General features: G+C 40.0%; 1 protein-coding gene across 3 annotated transcripts in view; it reads left to right on the plus strand.

The window, feature by feature from the left end:
• eif5b (eukaryotic translation initiation factor 5B) overlaps positions 1-17528 on the plus strand; it is a 127080-nt gene that overhangs the window by 65651 nt on the left and 43901 nt on the right. For all 3 annotated transcript variants that reach the window (XM_069890998.1, XM_069890995.1, XM_069890997.1), the window contains 4 exons: positions 1407-1548; positions 3520-3651; positions 14287-14469; positions 16055-16216. In XM_069890998.1, coding sequence (XP_069747099.1) covers positions 1407-1548; positions 3520-3651; positions 14287-14469; positions 16055-16216 — 619 coding nt within the window. The remainder of the gene's footprint in view (positions 1-1406; positions 1549-3519; positions 3652-14286; positions 14470-16054; positions 16217-17528) is intronic.

Genomic DNA, 17528 nt, shown 5'->3' on the forward strand with positions numbered 1-17528 from the left:
CCTATTTGTTCATAAAACAAATCTAGGTGTTATGGTCTTTAAAAAAAAACCAATGTAAGTAACACAAAAATTGGCCTTTAATGAGCAAGTGTGTATCCTTTGTTTTTAAAACAAAAATAACCATTTTAAATTTATAATGGAGTTGGCTCTGATATTCTGGCAATGTTGGATGTTAACTGGTTTGTTTTGGTATATTAGTGCATTCAAATGCAAGGAATGACATCTGTTTTGTTAATCCAGTCAGAAGAATATGAAAGAGAAAGATGACAATCAAAAAAATTTAGGTAACAGTATTTTTCTGATCTGATGGTAAGAGTAAAGTTGAGGTTTGTTGAAATTAAATTGCAGACTAAAATTATAACATTGTTGCGTGCACGCTACGTGAAGTGTGGAGTGTGGAGTAAAAACGACACACACACAGTCCAATCGAGGTCAAAGATTGATTTATTGCACTGCCAAATCTGTTCATATTCACTCCCTGCCTCTGACGACAGGAGTGACGTCATTGCAGTGCTGGCATCCAACTGGCTGACATCCCTGTCATTGCCTGCTGTTTTCTGCCATGTGGGAGGTCACACGGGATGTTGGCAAATGGTCCCTGTGAGACCCTTGCGATTGCTGCATTCAATGGCCATTTCGTGAGCTGGGTCATGACTTGGTTCATGGGCCAATACAATATTAACAGATTGATAAACTAATTCTTCAGATATATCCCATAAAACCTTATTTCTACCTTAAATTAAGTTAATCTTCTTAGCACAACTAATCTTTAATCTATACCATACTGCAAGTCTCTCATGATTACAGAGAGGCTATAATTGAGATGATGAGTTGAGTATTCATGAAGTTTCACACAAATGATGTGTTTGTTGATGCATCAGGAATATTAAATAAGATGTTTGCTTCTTTACCACTGGAGTAAATTTGAATTTTTCTTTCCTAATTTCACCATAAGGTCTTCTAATTAACATCTTCAGCCTCTAATAACTTTTCCTTTTTGCTAAAGCAATGATTCATCCAACACAGTATTGTGGAATTTATTTCTTGCATACTGATTTACTTCATGACTCAATTGTATTTCATTTCTTTCGTATTTCCTGGTGACATGGAAGGAGGCTATTTGAATGGAGCAACCCCATTCGCAATACTTCTTTCTATAACCTATTTGCTTTACCTACATTTTATCAATTCGAGTCTTCTCTGGTTTTTACCACCCACCACGCAAAGGAGTAATTTAAAGCAGTTAATTAACATGAAACCAGAGCATTTGGAAGAAATTCACACAGAGAACAGTGAGGCAGTTAGGTCTAGTAGCTGTGTCATAGTGTGCCTTTAAGGTTTTAAACTTTAAATTCCTAAATTAGATATTGTCTATATTTAAGTCACTATTTTCTCCCCACTTGCAGTAACTTGAGAAATAGAGGAAGTTCTCTCTGTGATATCGCTATCCTGGTGGTCGATATGATGCATGGATTGGAGCCACAGACTATAGAATCCATTAACTTGCTAAAAGAAAAAAAATGCCCTTTTATTGTTGCACTTAATAAGGTGAGTGATGACTTTAACAAATGAAAAATTAAGCCAACAACAATTTTTATTGTTTGTAATTTAAATGTTTTTTTTAGAAATTTAGTCCAGTTCCCCTCATCTAATGGATGGAAAGATGAAATTGGCAAAGAAGGCTATTTTTTCATCCTATTTTTCTTTTGTGAAAAATATTTGTGCTGTAAATTTCTATGGCTGTCCACCTTAGCCATGCCTCTCATAAACTTTATTAGGTTACCTCTCATCCTTCTTCATTCCAAAAAGAAAAGCCTTCACTCTACTTACCTTGCATTATATGACTTATTTTCCAACCCAGGCAACATCCTGGTAAATCTTTCTGCACCCTCTCCAAAATTTTCACATCCTTCCTGTAAAGAGGCAACCAGAACTAAACACAATTCTCCAAGTATTATCTAACCAGAGTTTTTTAGAGCTGCAACATTACCTCTTGACTCTTGAACTCAATCCCCCGACTAATGAAGTCCAGCATACCGAAAACTTCCTTAATTACCCAATCAACCTGCGCGGCAACCTTGAGTGATATATGGATTTGGAGCCCAAAGTCCCTCTGATAAGAATCTTGCCATTAACCAGGTATTCCACCTTCAAGTTCGACATTCCAAAATGCATCATTTCATATTTATCCGGATTGACCTCTATCTGCCACTTTTCTGCCCAACATCCTCCACAATACTTCTATGCTTTTCCCTGAGAACATCTGTTCTCAATTTACTCTCCAAGTTCCTGCAAAATCCCATCATAATTATCCATCCCCAATTAAACACTGTACCATTTCTTCTTCTCCTATCTTTGTCCATAGCTATGCTAAAAGTCAAGAAGTTGTGGTCTATCATCTGACCAGGTCCATTACCCAGTTCTATATCCAGTATGGCCTCTCCTCCGGTCAGTTTGTCCATGTTACTGTGTCAGGAATCTGTCTTGGATACACCTGACAAATTCTGCCCCATCTGTTCTTGAAGTCTCCCTTAAGACCAATCCTGTTATTTCTTCACCAATCCAAAATCTCTCTATTTATCTGCTCTTCGGTGTCCTGAGTTTTCTTGATGGCCTATAGACTATTCCCAGTAGAGTGATCGATCCCTTCCTTGTACTTACACCGACTCTGTAGACAATCCCTCCACAATGTCCTCCCTTTCTGCAGCTGTGATTCTATTCCTGATTAGAAATGCTACATGACCCCCCACCATCTCCTTTCTACTCCCTTTTCAAATACAGTAAAACTCAGATTATCCAAAATTGGATTCTCCAAATCCTGTTGTCTGAAATTTTTTTTTAAATTGAGTAAATGAAGATATCCAAAACAAATCAGAAATCCTCATTTATCCAAAATATTTTTTGGAGCCGAACTGACTGGGGTTGTCGGGCTCCCGGCAGAGATGGCAGTAGTGGATCCTGGGCTCCTGGTGGCAGCGACAGCAGGGGACCTTGGACTCCCAGCATGAGCAGGTCCTCAGTGGGGAGGTGTCGGTGATGGGCAGTGGCCAGCATTTTTTAATTAAACAACATTTTAATGTTTAAAAAGCATTCCCTTGTTGGTTGTTGTTTAAACACTGTTACAAGTGATTTGCTATTGCTACTGGGCTGTTTTTTTAAAAAAAAATGACCAGTTCTTCCAAAAAACCGTTTTTCCGAAATAGGCCCGCTCCTGACCATTTCAGATAATCGGAATTGTACGTAGTACTTCCACTAGTTGCCACAAAGTAGAAGTAATGTGAAAGGAAACTCATTTTGTCTCCACTATATTTTGTGTGTCTAGAGAGGTCATTCTGACCACTTGGTGTACCCACGTGTTGATATTTAATACCCAATTCTAGCAGAATTTCACATTAAAGATATTTTGGCAGGTCAGGAAGTTTTTTCCACCACTAATAGTACTAAACGGGCATTATATGGCATAATTGCAATTGAATGAATATTTCATTTTTGAAACTTTTTTTGTAAAAATAAATTCAGATTGACCGATTGTATGATTGGAAGAAGAGTCCAGATACAGACATTGTTGCCACATTGAAGAAGCAGAAAAAGAATACGAAAGATGAATTTGATGAGAGGGCTAAATCTACTATTGTGGAATTTGCACAACAGGTTTGTGATTTTAAACTAAATAAATAAATAAATAAATGTTTCGTATGGTTTTTTAGACAACGTAGGGATGGTTTTGCTGGAAACATTTTGGCTTTTGCACTTATTTTCAGAACTTTTCTGATCATAATACTTTATTTGTTGTATCAAATGTTGTAGCATTGAAAGGGACAATTCTGTATGTTATTCTACTGTTGGCCATTTGGCTCAGATTTTAAATTAACCTCACTTGTCTGCTATTTCCTCATAGGCTATAATTCTTTTATACTAATCCTTTTATACTACTTCCAAAGTCTTATTCAAGGATTGTATTTTAGGTCAAATTCTTATTTTCTTCACTTAAAATTGCCTTTGAGACTATTGGTTTGTTTGCCAGTCCCTTCTTTGTTGCCCAGCTATTGAGTGAACTGAAACTTTGAGTTTATCTGCTTATACTATTTGCACTAAAATAGATGCATTTTACCATTGGTATCCCTTGATGTTCATGTCCTTGCATCTTCTACCTACTAGACTTGCAACTTTTTCTCCTTTAGATGAGGAACTTGGAGAGGAATAGATCAGGTCAACATAGAGAATCCTGTTCTGAGTTTAGGAATCAGTAATTGGAGGACATAGGTTGAAGTTGTGGGGGGGAGAGAGTTAACAGGAAACTGAGAGATAACACCATAGACAGACTGTGGAAAGTGTATGGAATGAGTTGCCAGTGGAGGAGATTAAGGCTAGTATTATTGCAACATTTCAGAAAAGAAATTGGACGGATACATGGAATAGGATGGGTTTAGAGGGTTAGGGGCCAAATGCAGGCAGGCAGGACTAGTGTAGGTGAGACATTTTGGTTGGCTTGGGCAAGTTGGGCCAAAGGGCCTGTTTTTATAGTCTATAACTGTATCTCACCATCTGATCATCTGATCAAGTCACATTTTCTTGTCAACTCAGTTTAAACATCTCCCAGCAAGGATATTGGTCTCACTTTTGTTAAAGTAGCCTGTCATACCTGTACAAGTCTCACCTTACTCACAAACAATCCAAATGATCAAGGAACCAAAAGCCCATGCTCCTGCACCATTCCTTTAGCTACTTATTTCTCTGACCTATTGTATTCTCTTTAGCTCACGGTACTTGAACCTCACTGCAGTACCTCATCTCTTCTCTTATCTATGTCATTTGTGCCTACATGTGCCATGCCCTCTGTGCTGTTCTCCATCCTCTATATGAAAGTCCTACAGCCTGGCTCTGAGACTTCCTTGATCCTAGCACCAGGCAAGGAACGTATCGATCTCAAGTCTCCTTTGTGGCCACAAAAACACCCATCTGGCACACCACCACCACCACCCCTCCCTCCCCCCCCCCCCCACACCTAAAGCAATGATAGAATCTCACTGATATTGCTCTTCCAGTTTTTTTTTCTCTCTCATTCTGTACAGCAGCTTGCATTGTGGTGCCATGATCTGTGGTGTTGCAGTAGTGCTCCCTGGGAGGCCACATCTCACAACAAATTCAACATCTGCTCAGTTGAGCAAGAAAATCTGCAGACACTGTGATTGCAGTTTACACAAAAATGCCGGAGAAACTCAGTCATGCAGCATTCTTCTTTTAGCAAAGGTAAAGATATGTAATCAATGTTTCGGATGTCACCTCTTCATCAACATCATCAACACCTACTCCACTCTTTTTCTGCACCAGTGAAGTGTCCAACTCCTAAACATCATGTCTACAATATTCTTTGCATACATGAAAAGGACCTCCATGGCAATCCTCCTGTAAACTGCTCGAGGTTGATCTGCCAGGAGCTGCAGCTAGATACGGTTCCTGTTGGTGTAATCATCAGGGATGTTGGTTATGTCCCCAATCTCCCACATCCTGCAGGAGGAGCATACCACTGCCTCTAGTCTCCGTGATATTTATGTTGACTCCCTTTTTCCAAAGAGAATACAAGAGAAAAAAAGCCTTGTCATGACACACAAAGGAGTGGTCCCAACACTGAACCCTGCAAAACACCACTGATAACCGATAGCCAACCAGAATAGGATCCCTTTATTCCAACTCTGTTTCCTGCTGGTCAGCCAATTCCCGACCCATGCTAGTATCTTTCCTGTAATTCCACTTGTTAAGTATTTCTACTTGTTAAGTGGCCTCAAGTGCAGCACCTTGTCAAAGGCCTTTTGAAAATCCAAATATATGATATCTGCATCTCCTTTGTCTAGCCTGTGATTTCCTCAGAATAATGCACTAAATTTGTTAGGCAACATTTCCCTCGAGGAAACCATGCTGACTTTGGCCTGTCTTGTCATGCACTTACAGGTACTCTATAACTTCATTCTTTACATTTGACTCCCAACAGCTTCCCAACCACTGATGTTGGACTAACAGGTCTATAACTTTCTTTCTGTTGCCTCTCTCTCTTTTTAAATGGTAGTGACCTTTACAAATTTCAAGTCCATCATCTCAAAGTTTATTGATTCTTGGAAATCATTACTAATGCCTCCACAGAACTCCAGGATGCCTTCCACCTGGTTTGGGAGACTCATCTTCCCAAGCACCTTCTCTTTGGTCATCGTGACTGCATTCACCTCTCTTCCCTGACATCCTTGAAAGTCCCATATACTGCTAATGTCTTCCAAGGTGAAGATTGATGTAAAATACTCACTCAGTTCCTCTGCCATTTCCTTGTCTCCCATTACAATTTCGCCAGTGTCATTTTCTATCGGTCCTATATCTACTCTTGGCTTTTTTTAAAAACTCTTCATATACTTAAAAAGATCTTTTGGTATCCTTTTTGATGTTATTTGTTAGCTTCCTTACAAAGTTTATATTTTTCTTTTGACCTTCTCAGTTGCCTTCTGTCAGCTTTTAAAAGGTTTTCATTCCTGTTTCTTGCCACTAATTTTATCTTCCTTGTAACAGAATTTATTGTCAAGAACAAGTCACGAAATTAAGTTTTCTGTGACAGGATCATGGTGCAAATATTCATGTTATAAACCATCTTACAATAAATATCTTTTAAAAAGTAGTTCATGAAAAGTAAAGCAGTGTCTTTGGTTCATTGATTATTCAGGAATCTGATGGCAGTGGGGAAGAAACTGTCCCTGTGCTGCTGAGTGCTCACCTTCTTTCCTGATGGTAGCAGAGTGAAGAGGGCATGGCCTGGTGGTGGGAGACTTTGAGGATAGAGGGTGCTTTTTTAAGACACTGCCTCGTGTAGATGTCCTCGATAGAGTGAAGTTTCGCGCCTGTGATATTGTAGGTCAAGTTAAATACCTTCTGCAATTTTTTCTTGTTGTGAGATTTGGCACCTCCGTATCAGACAGTGATGCAGCCAGTCAGAATGGTTTCCACTGTACAGCTGTAGAAATTTTCGAGAGTCTTCGGTTCTTGCCTCAAGCACCTTACAAAGTATAGATGCTGCCAAGGCTTCTTTGTGATTGCATCAACATGGAGTCTCCAGGACAGATCCTTGGAGATGTTGACACCCAGGAATTTGAACTTCCTGACCCTCTCCACTACTGAGCCCTCGATGAGGACTGGGTCATGTTCCCTTGACTTCCTCCTGAAGTCCACAATCATCTCCTTGGTTTTGCTAACGTTGAGCACAAGGTTGTTGGTGTGACACCACTCAGAAGAGCTGATCTATCTCTCTCCTGGACGCTTCCTCAATGTTGTTTGTGATTCTGCTGACAGCTGTGGTATCACCGGCAAATTTGTAGATAGCTTTGGAATTGTGCCTGGCCACACAGTCATGGGTGTATAATGAGTAGAGCAGTGGTTCTCAATCTTTTTCTTTCCACTCACATACCACTTTAAATAATCCCTGTGCCATCGGTGCTCTGTGATTAGTAAGGGATTGCTTAAGGTGGTATGTGAGTGGGAAGGGAAAGTTGAGAATCACTGCTCTAGACCCAATTGTTACTGAAATATTTTGCTTGAGAAAAATTGTCATTGGCCCATTTCCTTTGGACTTATGAAAACACACACATAACGTACATTAGGTACAATTAAAACAGTGGTTTTCAAATTTTTTTCTTCCCACCCAAATACCACCTTAAGTAATCCCTTACTAAAATCAGAGCACCGATGGCTTAGGGAGTACTTAAAGTGGTATGTGAGTGGAAAGAAAAAGGTTGCGATTGGGCTAAGCATGCATCCTTGGGGTGTGCTTCTGTTGACAATCAGTGAGGAGGAGATGTTGTTTCCAATTCATACTGATAGTGGTTTTCCAATGAGAAAATCAAGGATCCAGTTGCAGAGTGTGGTACAGAGGCCCAGACCTTTTGACCAGCATTGAGGGAATAACGGTATTGAAGGCTGACCTGTAGTCTATAAAGAGCAGCTGTATGTATGAATTGCTGTTACGTGTCCTTTCTTTTACTTTGGCTTTGATTTCTCTTGTCAGCCACAGTTGTCAGTTTACCATTCAGGTATTTATTCTTCTTTGGAATATGCCTGTCTCGCACCTTCCTTATTTCTTGCAGAAGCTCCAGCCATTGCTGCTCTGGCGTCCTCCCTGCCAGTGTGCCTTTCAATCAACTTTGGCCATTTCCTCTACTGACTCATCTGTTTTTAGTTTCTCCCTCTCAAACTGCAGGACAAATTCTATCATATTATGATCACTACCTTCACTTTCAGCTCCCTTATCAACTCTGGTTCATTACACAATACCCAATCCAGAATTGCCATTTTCTTTGTCAACTCAGCCAAAAGCTGTATTAAGAAAGCATCCTGGAGACATTCAATAAATTCCTTTTCTTGGGATCCAGCACTGACCTGGTTTTCCTAATCAATTTGCATATTGAAATCCTCCATGACTTTTGTAACATTGCCCCTTTTGCATGCCTTCTCTACCTCTCTGGCTACTATTCGGAAGCCTGTAAACAACTCTCATCAGGGTCTATTTACCCTAAAGTTGCTACACAGTGCATCTCTTCAGTATCTTTTGTCTAGTTCCCATCTGCTTGCCCAACTAGTTTAAACCCTGCCCAACAGCTCTAGCAAACCTGCCCTGCCAGGATATTAGTCCTCTCTCCCACTCAGGAGCAACTCGTCCTTTTTGTGCAGGTTATGTCTTTCCCAGAAGAGATTTTAATGATCCACGAATCTTAACCCCTGACCTCTGCAACAACTCTTCAGCTATGCATTCATCTGCCATAACTTCTTGCCCTCACTGTCGCGTGCACAGGAAGTAATCCAGAAATTACCACCCTTGACGTCCTGCTTTTTAGTTTCCTTCCTAACTCTCTATATTCCCCTTTCAGGACCTCATCCCTTTTCCTATCTATGTCATTGGTACCAATGTGGACCACAACATCTGGCTGCTCACCCTACCACTTTTGAATGTTGTGAACTTAATCTGTGACGTCCCTGACCCTAGCACCTGGGAGGCAACATATCATCCGAGAGTCTTGATCTTGTTCACAGAATGTCCTATCTGTTCCCCTAACTATTGAATCCCCAATCACTAAAGCACTCCTCTTCTCCCCCCTTCCCTTCTAAGCTGAAGGACCAGATTCAGTGCCAGAGACTTGACCTCTACGATTTGTCCCTGGTAAATTGTCCCCCTCAACGGTATCCAGCACAGTATACTTATTGTTGAATGGAACGGCCACAGGAGTGCTTTCGGCTGACAGTCTATTCCCCTTCCATCTAACAGTCACCCAGGTACCTGCTCCTGTTCTCGACAGCCCTCCCACCCCCCACTCTCGAGATTCAGCAAATCTCGATGCCATTTTGATGAGCTCCGGCACCTAAAAATTTACCACTGCATCACTGCTCTTGGGTATGGCTGTCTCTTTACAGCTTCTCTCACCCGTCTGCCACCTGAATGATCTAGAGTTCATCCAGGTCCAGTTTCCTAACGTGATTTGTGAGGAGTTAGATGTACTTCTTGCAGTTGTAGTCAGCAGGGAAACATGCTGCCCAATATTTCCAATTTCCTGTAAATGGAGTATACCACTGCCCTAGCTACAATCTTCACTACCTACTCCAGATTACTAGGAAAAGATCTTGCCTGTATCTGTGATATGTCCTCTCCTCGCCGAAGCCCCATAAGCCAAAGCCTCAAACTTACCAGTCACACATTAGCCACTCCAACAATGGGCACTCTACTTGTGTGTGCTTTACTTTTGTATTTCCTGCTAATGTATCACAATTTGATTGGTTCACTAAGTGCCGATTCCCCGCAAACTCTCCTTTTTTAAGCTTTTTTTTTGCCTGACCTTTGTGTAACTCTCTCTCCTTGCAATTTGATTAGTTTGCTAAAGTTCCAAGACTCTTGAGCGCTTCTTTTAAAACTCTCCTCCCCGACCTATGAGTAACTCACGGTGTTCCCCTGAATTGCAAAATTACCCAGCATGAATGTATGTTGCAATTCCCTCATCACTAATTCAAATAGTGAAATTCTCCACCTGTATCATTGTTAGTGGTAAGAATGCAGAGATCAATGCCACTTCAGAACAATCTAGGACAAGGGAAAAAAATATTACCTTTGAACTCGGAGTTGATAATTTTTTTTGAAAATTTTATTTTTCATTTTTCAAAATCAACATAATATCACTTTTGAAAACAGTAATTTTTAACATACTTACACATTTCTTAGGACAAATTGCTTCTGAGTTTCAGATATAATGTCATTTACTTGTAATGCCCTTCCCTCTCCCCAAACATCAAAAGAAAACAAAATAATTAAAGAGACAGAAAATAATAAAAGAAAAATGAAAAATCCAGTACTCGCCAGTCTTTCTAATCTACTTTCACTCTTTGAGGTGCTTCACTGCTGTTGTCTTTACATGTTTTATCAGACTTTTATGACCTGTGGGCTATTATTATAACTGGGCACCAAAGTGCTCGAGGTAAAGTTGCCATATTTTGGCAAAATTGTCACATATATTTCTTAAATTTTCTCCATGGGCACACAATTGTGCATCTCCATGGACCACTGAGTGATGAGCAGGGGGAGTCAGACTTCCAGAAGATCGGAATACATTTTTTTGCTACTGACAGGGCAATGCCTATGAACTTATTTTGGAATTTTGTTAATTTTCTGCCCGGGTCCTCCAAATTTCTCAATAAATACAACTCCCAATCCAGCAAGGTCTACTCCCGTAATTGTGGCTAATATGTTAGATAATTCAAGCCAAAAGGGTCTCACCTTCATGCAAGTCCATGTAGAGTGTATAAAAATACCAATTTCTCAATCACACCTAAAGCACATTTCTGATATCCTTGGTTTTCCTTTGTGTAATTTTTGTGGTGTGAGGTATAATTGGGATAAGAAATTGTATTGTTCCAATCTTCGTCTAGCATTGATCACTGATGTTACACTTTGCCAACGTAAATCTGACCAATACTCTTTATCGGTCGTTATTCCCAAGTTCAACTCCCATCTCACCCTTAATCTTTGTAGGCCTGTTTTGGGCTCTCATTTTGAAGCACAAAATATACTCTGGATATAAATTTAGGAGTGCCTCCCAGTCAAAGTAACCCTTGTTCCCTTCAGGTGGGGTCATTGTGGGGCCCCATTTTTCCCTCAGGAAGGATCTTAACTGGAGAAAATAGTGAAAGGTTCCATTAGCAAATCGTATTTATCCTTCATTTGTTTGAAGGACACAAGTTGTCTATTTTCATAGCGGTTCTCAATATTTCGGATCCCCTTTCAATACCAAATATCCAAAATTTTATTGCTAAGTTCATAGGCATCAACTCAATGCGTATCAAGGGTGCTTTTGGCGATACAGGTACACAATCCTTTATCCGGAACCCTTGGGGGGACAATGTGTTCCGAATTTTGGATTTTTCCGGATTTCAGAACAAAAGCCAGCTACCCCAGATTTAAGCCCACCCGAATTGTGTTGCCATATCCACCCCCTTCCAGTCGCGCTGGCGTCTCTCTCTCTCCTTCACCCACCCGAGTCACGTTGCTCTCTCTCCCCCCGAGTTGGACTTATTAATTTGGTATTTGTCTTATAGATGAAATTGTTTGCCACCTTCTCCCCTATACTTTGTAGTCTTATGTTAATGCATTTTGGTGGATCACCTTCAAATAAAGATGTAAGGAACCTCGACTTGGCTGCTAAGTAGTAGTATTTCCTAAAATCTGATTATAGTGTCCCTCCCCCACCCCTCTCCCCAACCAATCTCATGTCAATTTGTCCATGGAGATCCTGGAGACTTTGCCATTCCAAAAAAAAGTTCTTATATTACAATTCAGAGTCTTAAAAATTTTAAGGTAAATAGGGATGGACTGAAAAAGATATTGCAGCCTTGGCAACACCTTCATTTTGATACAGTTCACCCTGCCCATCAGAGTGATGAGCAGGCTTCTCCATCTATTTAAATTGTCTTTGATTTTTGCAAGAAATGGGGGGAGATGTAATTTAATTTATGTTTCCCAGGTCTCTATCTATCATTATCCCTTGGTATATTTATACTAATCGTCTGCCATTTAAATCAACTCCCTTGTTTATATCTCCCACAATCCGAATTAGTTATGAGCATGATCTCACTTATTCCCCAGTTTACTTTATATCCAGAAATTATACTAATTCTTCCAGGGTGGCCTGTAATTTAGCAGAGATTCAGCTGGTTTCATCATATACAACAGCACATTGTCTGCAAATAAGTTTATTTTGTGCTCAGCTTGATCCACCTTGAACCCCCTAATGTTCGGGTCTTTTCTAATGTATTCTGCTAATGATTCAATAGCCAATATAAACCATCCAGGAGACAGCAAATAACTCTGTCTGATCGACCTATTTAAGGGAAATGTCAACGAGATTTGTCCATTGTAATAATCGTTGTTTGTGGTTTGTAATAATCGTTGTTTGTGGTTTGTAATAATTGTTGTGGTTTGTAATAATCGTTGTTTGTGGTTTGTAATAATCGTTGTTTGTGGTTTGTAATAATCGTTGTTTGTGGTTTGTAATAATCGTTGTTTGTGGTTTGTAATAATCGTTGTTTGTGGTTTGTAATAATCGTTGTTTGTGGTTTGTAATAATCATTGTTTGTGGTTTGTAATGTATATTTGTCCCAATCCAAATTTTTCTATTACTTTGAATAAGTAAGGCCATTTTAATCTGCCTTCTCTGAGGTCACTGTCTGTGTAGATTTATCTAATATGGGCTCGAGACAAAAATGGAAATCTCCTCCAATTAAGATCTTAGTTTGCCCTCCGGCTATTTTGATAAAGATCTTTTGTATAAATAAATTATTGTCTGTATTTGGTGCATAAAGCTTCATCAGAATAGATCTGACAATGTGCTATTAGATAACGTCCATTCTGATCCATCACTACATCGTTCACCACCAATGGAATATTTTTATGAATTAAAATGGCTACCCCTCCTCACCTTGGAGTTGTAGAAAGACGAAATTACTTGTCCCACCCAATCTCTCTTCAATTTGATATGTTCTTGTTTTGTGAGATGTGTTTCCTGTACAAACACTATATCTGTCTGTAATTTCTTGATGTGTGCCAAGGCCTGTTTTCTTTTAATAGGTCCATTCAATTTGTTTATATTAATACTGACAAATTTTAATACCTTATTCATTGGTGTCTGAATTTATGTCTCTGGTTGTCCATATATATTTTTCCACAGCAGTGTGCATGCCTCCTGTCAGATTTTTTTTTTTCTTTTGCATTAGCGGTTCCACTGGAACAAAAACTCAAACAGAAAAGGAAAAAAAACAAAAAAAAATACACTTTATAAGTACAAAATTCCTTCCCTTTTATTTTGGAGCCAATGGCTATCCCTTTGATGCCATTATTCCCCTTCAAACCAGGTACACTTGCCACTTTCATTGAAGCTTTTAACAGTCCTTGCTCATGCTCCTTATGTATTTACATTATCTGCATCGTTATCCTTGTTTTCACTAGCTACATTATATCATTTAAATTTTATATCCTGCTCCATTTACTGCTCTTTACGTCATACAAAAAACACCAAGAAAAAGGATATCTCATAATTGTCCGTATCCCTTTTATTCTTTGTCCCTTGGTCTAATTTTCTTGCTTTTCCATCATCCTTTTGTGTCCTTTTATTTTCTACGCCAACTCCATTGCTTCTTGAGGATCTTTTAGATATTTTCTCACTCCCCCCACCCCCAGCATATCCAATTGGAATGTCACCAGATATAATAAGACACATACAATCTTTTTGGCTTGTAAAATTCTTTTTGTTGCATCAAATTCTTTTCTTAACCAATGCCGTGCTTAGGTCAGGGAAAAAAACTGATTCTATCCCCTGCATTTCTCAATGGTCCATCGCGTTCCCTGGCCATGTGTAATATAATTTCTCTCTCCTGATATTTAAGCAGTCTTATTAGGACTAGGTATGGGTATTGGTTTGGCCCTGGTCAGGGACCGGAGGTTCGGTGGGCCCTTCGATTATAATGGGGTCGTCCTTCAGCCCCAGGATATTTGGGATCCACTTCCCAAAAAAACCCACAGCTTTTTGACTCTCCACCCCTTCCCTTAACAGTGTTGGCAATTAAAAAAAAAATCAAATGTTACAGCACACTGACCAATACTATAAGAGCCCTACATCATTTTGAAGTGTTTTGATTTTCTTCTGTTTCCTATTTAGTTCTCGTGAAATTTTTCCTTTCTAATATCTAAACTCTTTTATAGTGTAAAATTTTGTCTTATAGGGTCTGAATGCTGCATTATTCTTTGAGAACAAGGATCCACGCACATTTCTGTCATTAATACCAACATCAGCTCACACTGGAGATGGTATGGGAAATCTTATTGCACTGTTGGTGGAACTAACTCAGACTATGCTTGCAAAGAGATTATCATATTCTTTGGAATTAAGAGCTCAAGTTATGGAGGTAGGTATTTAAGGCCTATGATAAACTTTAAAAAGCAAACTATTTCAGTAGGATGTTTCCAAATTTAACTTTTGTGGTTAAAAAATAAGTTGGAAAAATCACTGCAGTTAATGGAACAGCACCATTTCTTTGGTGGTCCACCTGTAAAAGGTAAAGCCAGAGACAGCTCTTGGGTGCCTTGATGCAGCCTGCAGAGAGGATCTGGCCCACAATCCAAATTTATCTGGCCCACAACCCAATACAAATGTCTTTCCCTGTGTTGCCACCCGTCAGTGCGTGCACACATCGCAGCCAAGCAATGGGGCTCCTACTATTTGGCAGGGGACAAGCAGTAGTATGGATGGCCAGGCAGCTGTCCGAGCCCGGCTCTGGCGAGCGGCAAAGCGGGCTGTCCGAGCCCGGCTCTGGCGAGCAGAAATGCAGGCTGTCCAAGCCCAGCTCCAGTGGCACTGGAGAAAATTGCCTCAGAAAACCACGGTGAACCTGAACCAAGCCAAGAGTTTTGCATTTCATTCAGCATGAGTGGGTGCATTTTGAGATGGAGAAAGAGCGATGGGAAGAGGAGAAGGCCGAGCTTCAAGTAAGCAGAGAGAAGGAGGGGGAAATTTGGAAAGAAACTGCCCTGGTACTAGCTGGATTAATCCTTGCCTCACAGTGGATCGATTGCTGAGGTAAAGCAAGCTTAAAAAAGTATTTTATGCAGAAGAAACGCAGCAGTAATTTTTACCTTCTATTGTTGCGTAATTTCTTGCCCAGGTTCTCTTGGCTAATGACATAACCAGGTGCGCCACCATCTTGAATTTAAAAATGGCGTCACCTGGTTATGCCATTAGCCAAGAGACCCTGGGCAGGAAATAATTGAAATTACTATTGTTTTAATTACTGGTAGCATCATTGTGGCCCTCTGTTCAACCACTGACAGACATCTGGCCCATGCATAGCAAAAGGTTGCCTGCCCCTTGACTAGAATGTTAAATTTTAACCTGCTGTTGCCGACTCTGTGTACTCTCACCAAGTGCATTCCTGTTTTGCCCATGGGGTATTTTTGTTTACAATACTTCACACTCAATTAAACTGAAGATATTGAGGTGTGATAGTGTTGTAATGGTTAGATTCCTAAGACCAGGAATTGAATTCCTATTCATTTTTGTTTATATTCAATCTGGATAACATTTCATTGTACATGTAGTTCTTGAATCATTTATGCGGTATAAATTTATCTTCTCACTAGCATACTGAATCAAAGTTATAATAACTTCAGTGTAAAGTCATTTTAATTCTTTATTATGATCATATTCTTTCTGAAAATCTGTAAGGGTTGTCACTGATCTTGTGCAATTAACATAACTGATTATTCATGTCTCATAAGGTACCACAGATAGCATTGTAATAGTGTCAAATGAATTGTCAACATGTTGGTTGAAGAATGTATATTGGTGAGGACACTGGGAGGAATTACCAGTACTTATTCGAAAATACTGACATGGGATTATTGGCATCCATCTGATCCAGAACTTGTTGAATGGCAAAAGTGTGTAATAGATATTATAAACAGTAAATTTAATGTCTCCTTTGCACCCTCTAGGTAAAAGCTCTTCCTGGAATGGGGACAACAATCGATGTGATTTTAATCAATGGTTATATGAAGGAAGGTGATACTCTTATTGTTCCTGGTGTGGAGGGTCCTATAGTTACACAGATTAGAGGTCTTCTGTTACCACCACCTCTCAAAGAATTGAGAGTGAAGGTATGGAAAATAATATGTGTACAGTATTTAATACTGCTACTGATTTTTTAAAAACTTGCACATATGAGTAGTAGCACTGTAACATTTAGTTATATAGTTTTCTTTCTTTGGCTTGGCTTTGCGGACGAAGATTTATGGAGGGGGTAAAAGTCCACGTCAGCTGCAGGCTCGTTTGTGGCTGACAAGTCCGATGCGGGACAGGCAGACACGGTTGCAGCGGCTGCAGGGGAAAATTGGTGGGTTGGGGTTGGGTGTTGGGTTTTTCCTCCTTTGCCTTTTGTCAGTGAGGTGGGCTCTGCGGTCTTCTTCAAAGGAGGTTGCTGCCCGCTGAACTGTGAGGCGCCAAGATGCACGGTTTGAGGCGAGATCAGCCCACTGGCAGTGGTCAATGGGGCAGGCACCAAGAGATTTCTTTAGGCAGTCCTTGTACCTCTTCTTTGGTGCACCTCTGTCACGGTGGCCAGTGGAGAGCTCGCCATAGAACACGATCTTGGGAAGGCGATGGTCCTCCATTCTGGAGACGTGACCCACCCAGCGCAGCTGGATCTTCAGCAGCGTGGACTCGATGTTGTCGACCTCTGCCATCTCGAGTACTTCGACGTTAGGGATGAAAGCGCTCCAATGGATGTTGAGGATGGAGCGGAGACAACGCTGGTGGAAGCGTTCTAGGAGCCGTAGGTGATGCCGGTAGAGGACCCATGATTTGGAGCCGAACAGGAGTGTGGGTATGACAACGGCTCTGTATTCGCTTATCTTTGTGATAGTTTTATGGTTGTATTAACCCATACAAAATCATGTTGAAAGGTCTCTGAAGCACCATCCCTACAAAACACCAAATTTTCCCTCTCATTTTCAAAATCGATTGAAATAAATTTGATCAAAGCCCAGTCTATTTTGATATTGTGCTGAGAACAATATCTATACTTGTCTGTGCTTAACACTTCTAATTTCAGTATGAGTGAATTTTATGTTTGCTAAATAACAAAGATGCTTTCTTCTGTTAGTTGCCCAATTAATTAAAATTAATTTCTACTTTTTCACATCCAATTAGCACAATAAAGAGAAATATTTATTGCATGTAATTTTCATAACAGTCCAACTAACAACACCCTCCAAAGAAAATGCGTGTATTGATCATGATGAGATTTTGAGGAAATGAGAAAGGATCTTGAATGCATAGATTGAGATAGATTTATTTTCTGGCAAGGATGTGCGAGGTAAAGTGGAGGATCTTCAAAAGAGGAATTTTGAGAGAACAGAGTTTATATGTTCCTGTCAGGATCAAAGGCAAGGTTAGAAAGTTTTGGGAACT

The sequence above is a fragment of the Narcine bancroftii genome, chromosome 7 (genome assembly GCF_036971445.1).
Source record: "Narcine bancroftii isolate sNarBan1 chromosome 7, sNarBan1.hap1, whole genome shotgun sequence".
Classification (NCBI taxonomy): domain Eukaryota; kingdom Metazoa; phylum Chordata; class Chondrichthyes; order Torpediniformes; family Narcinidae; genus Narcine; species Narcine bancroftii.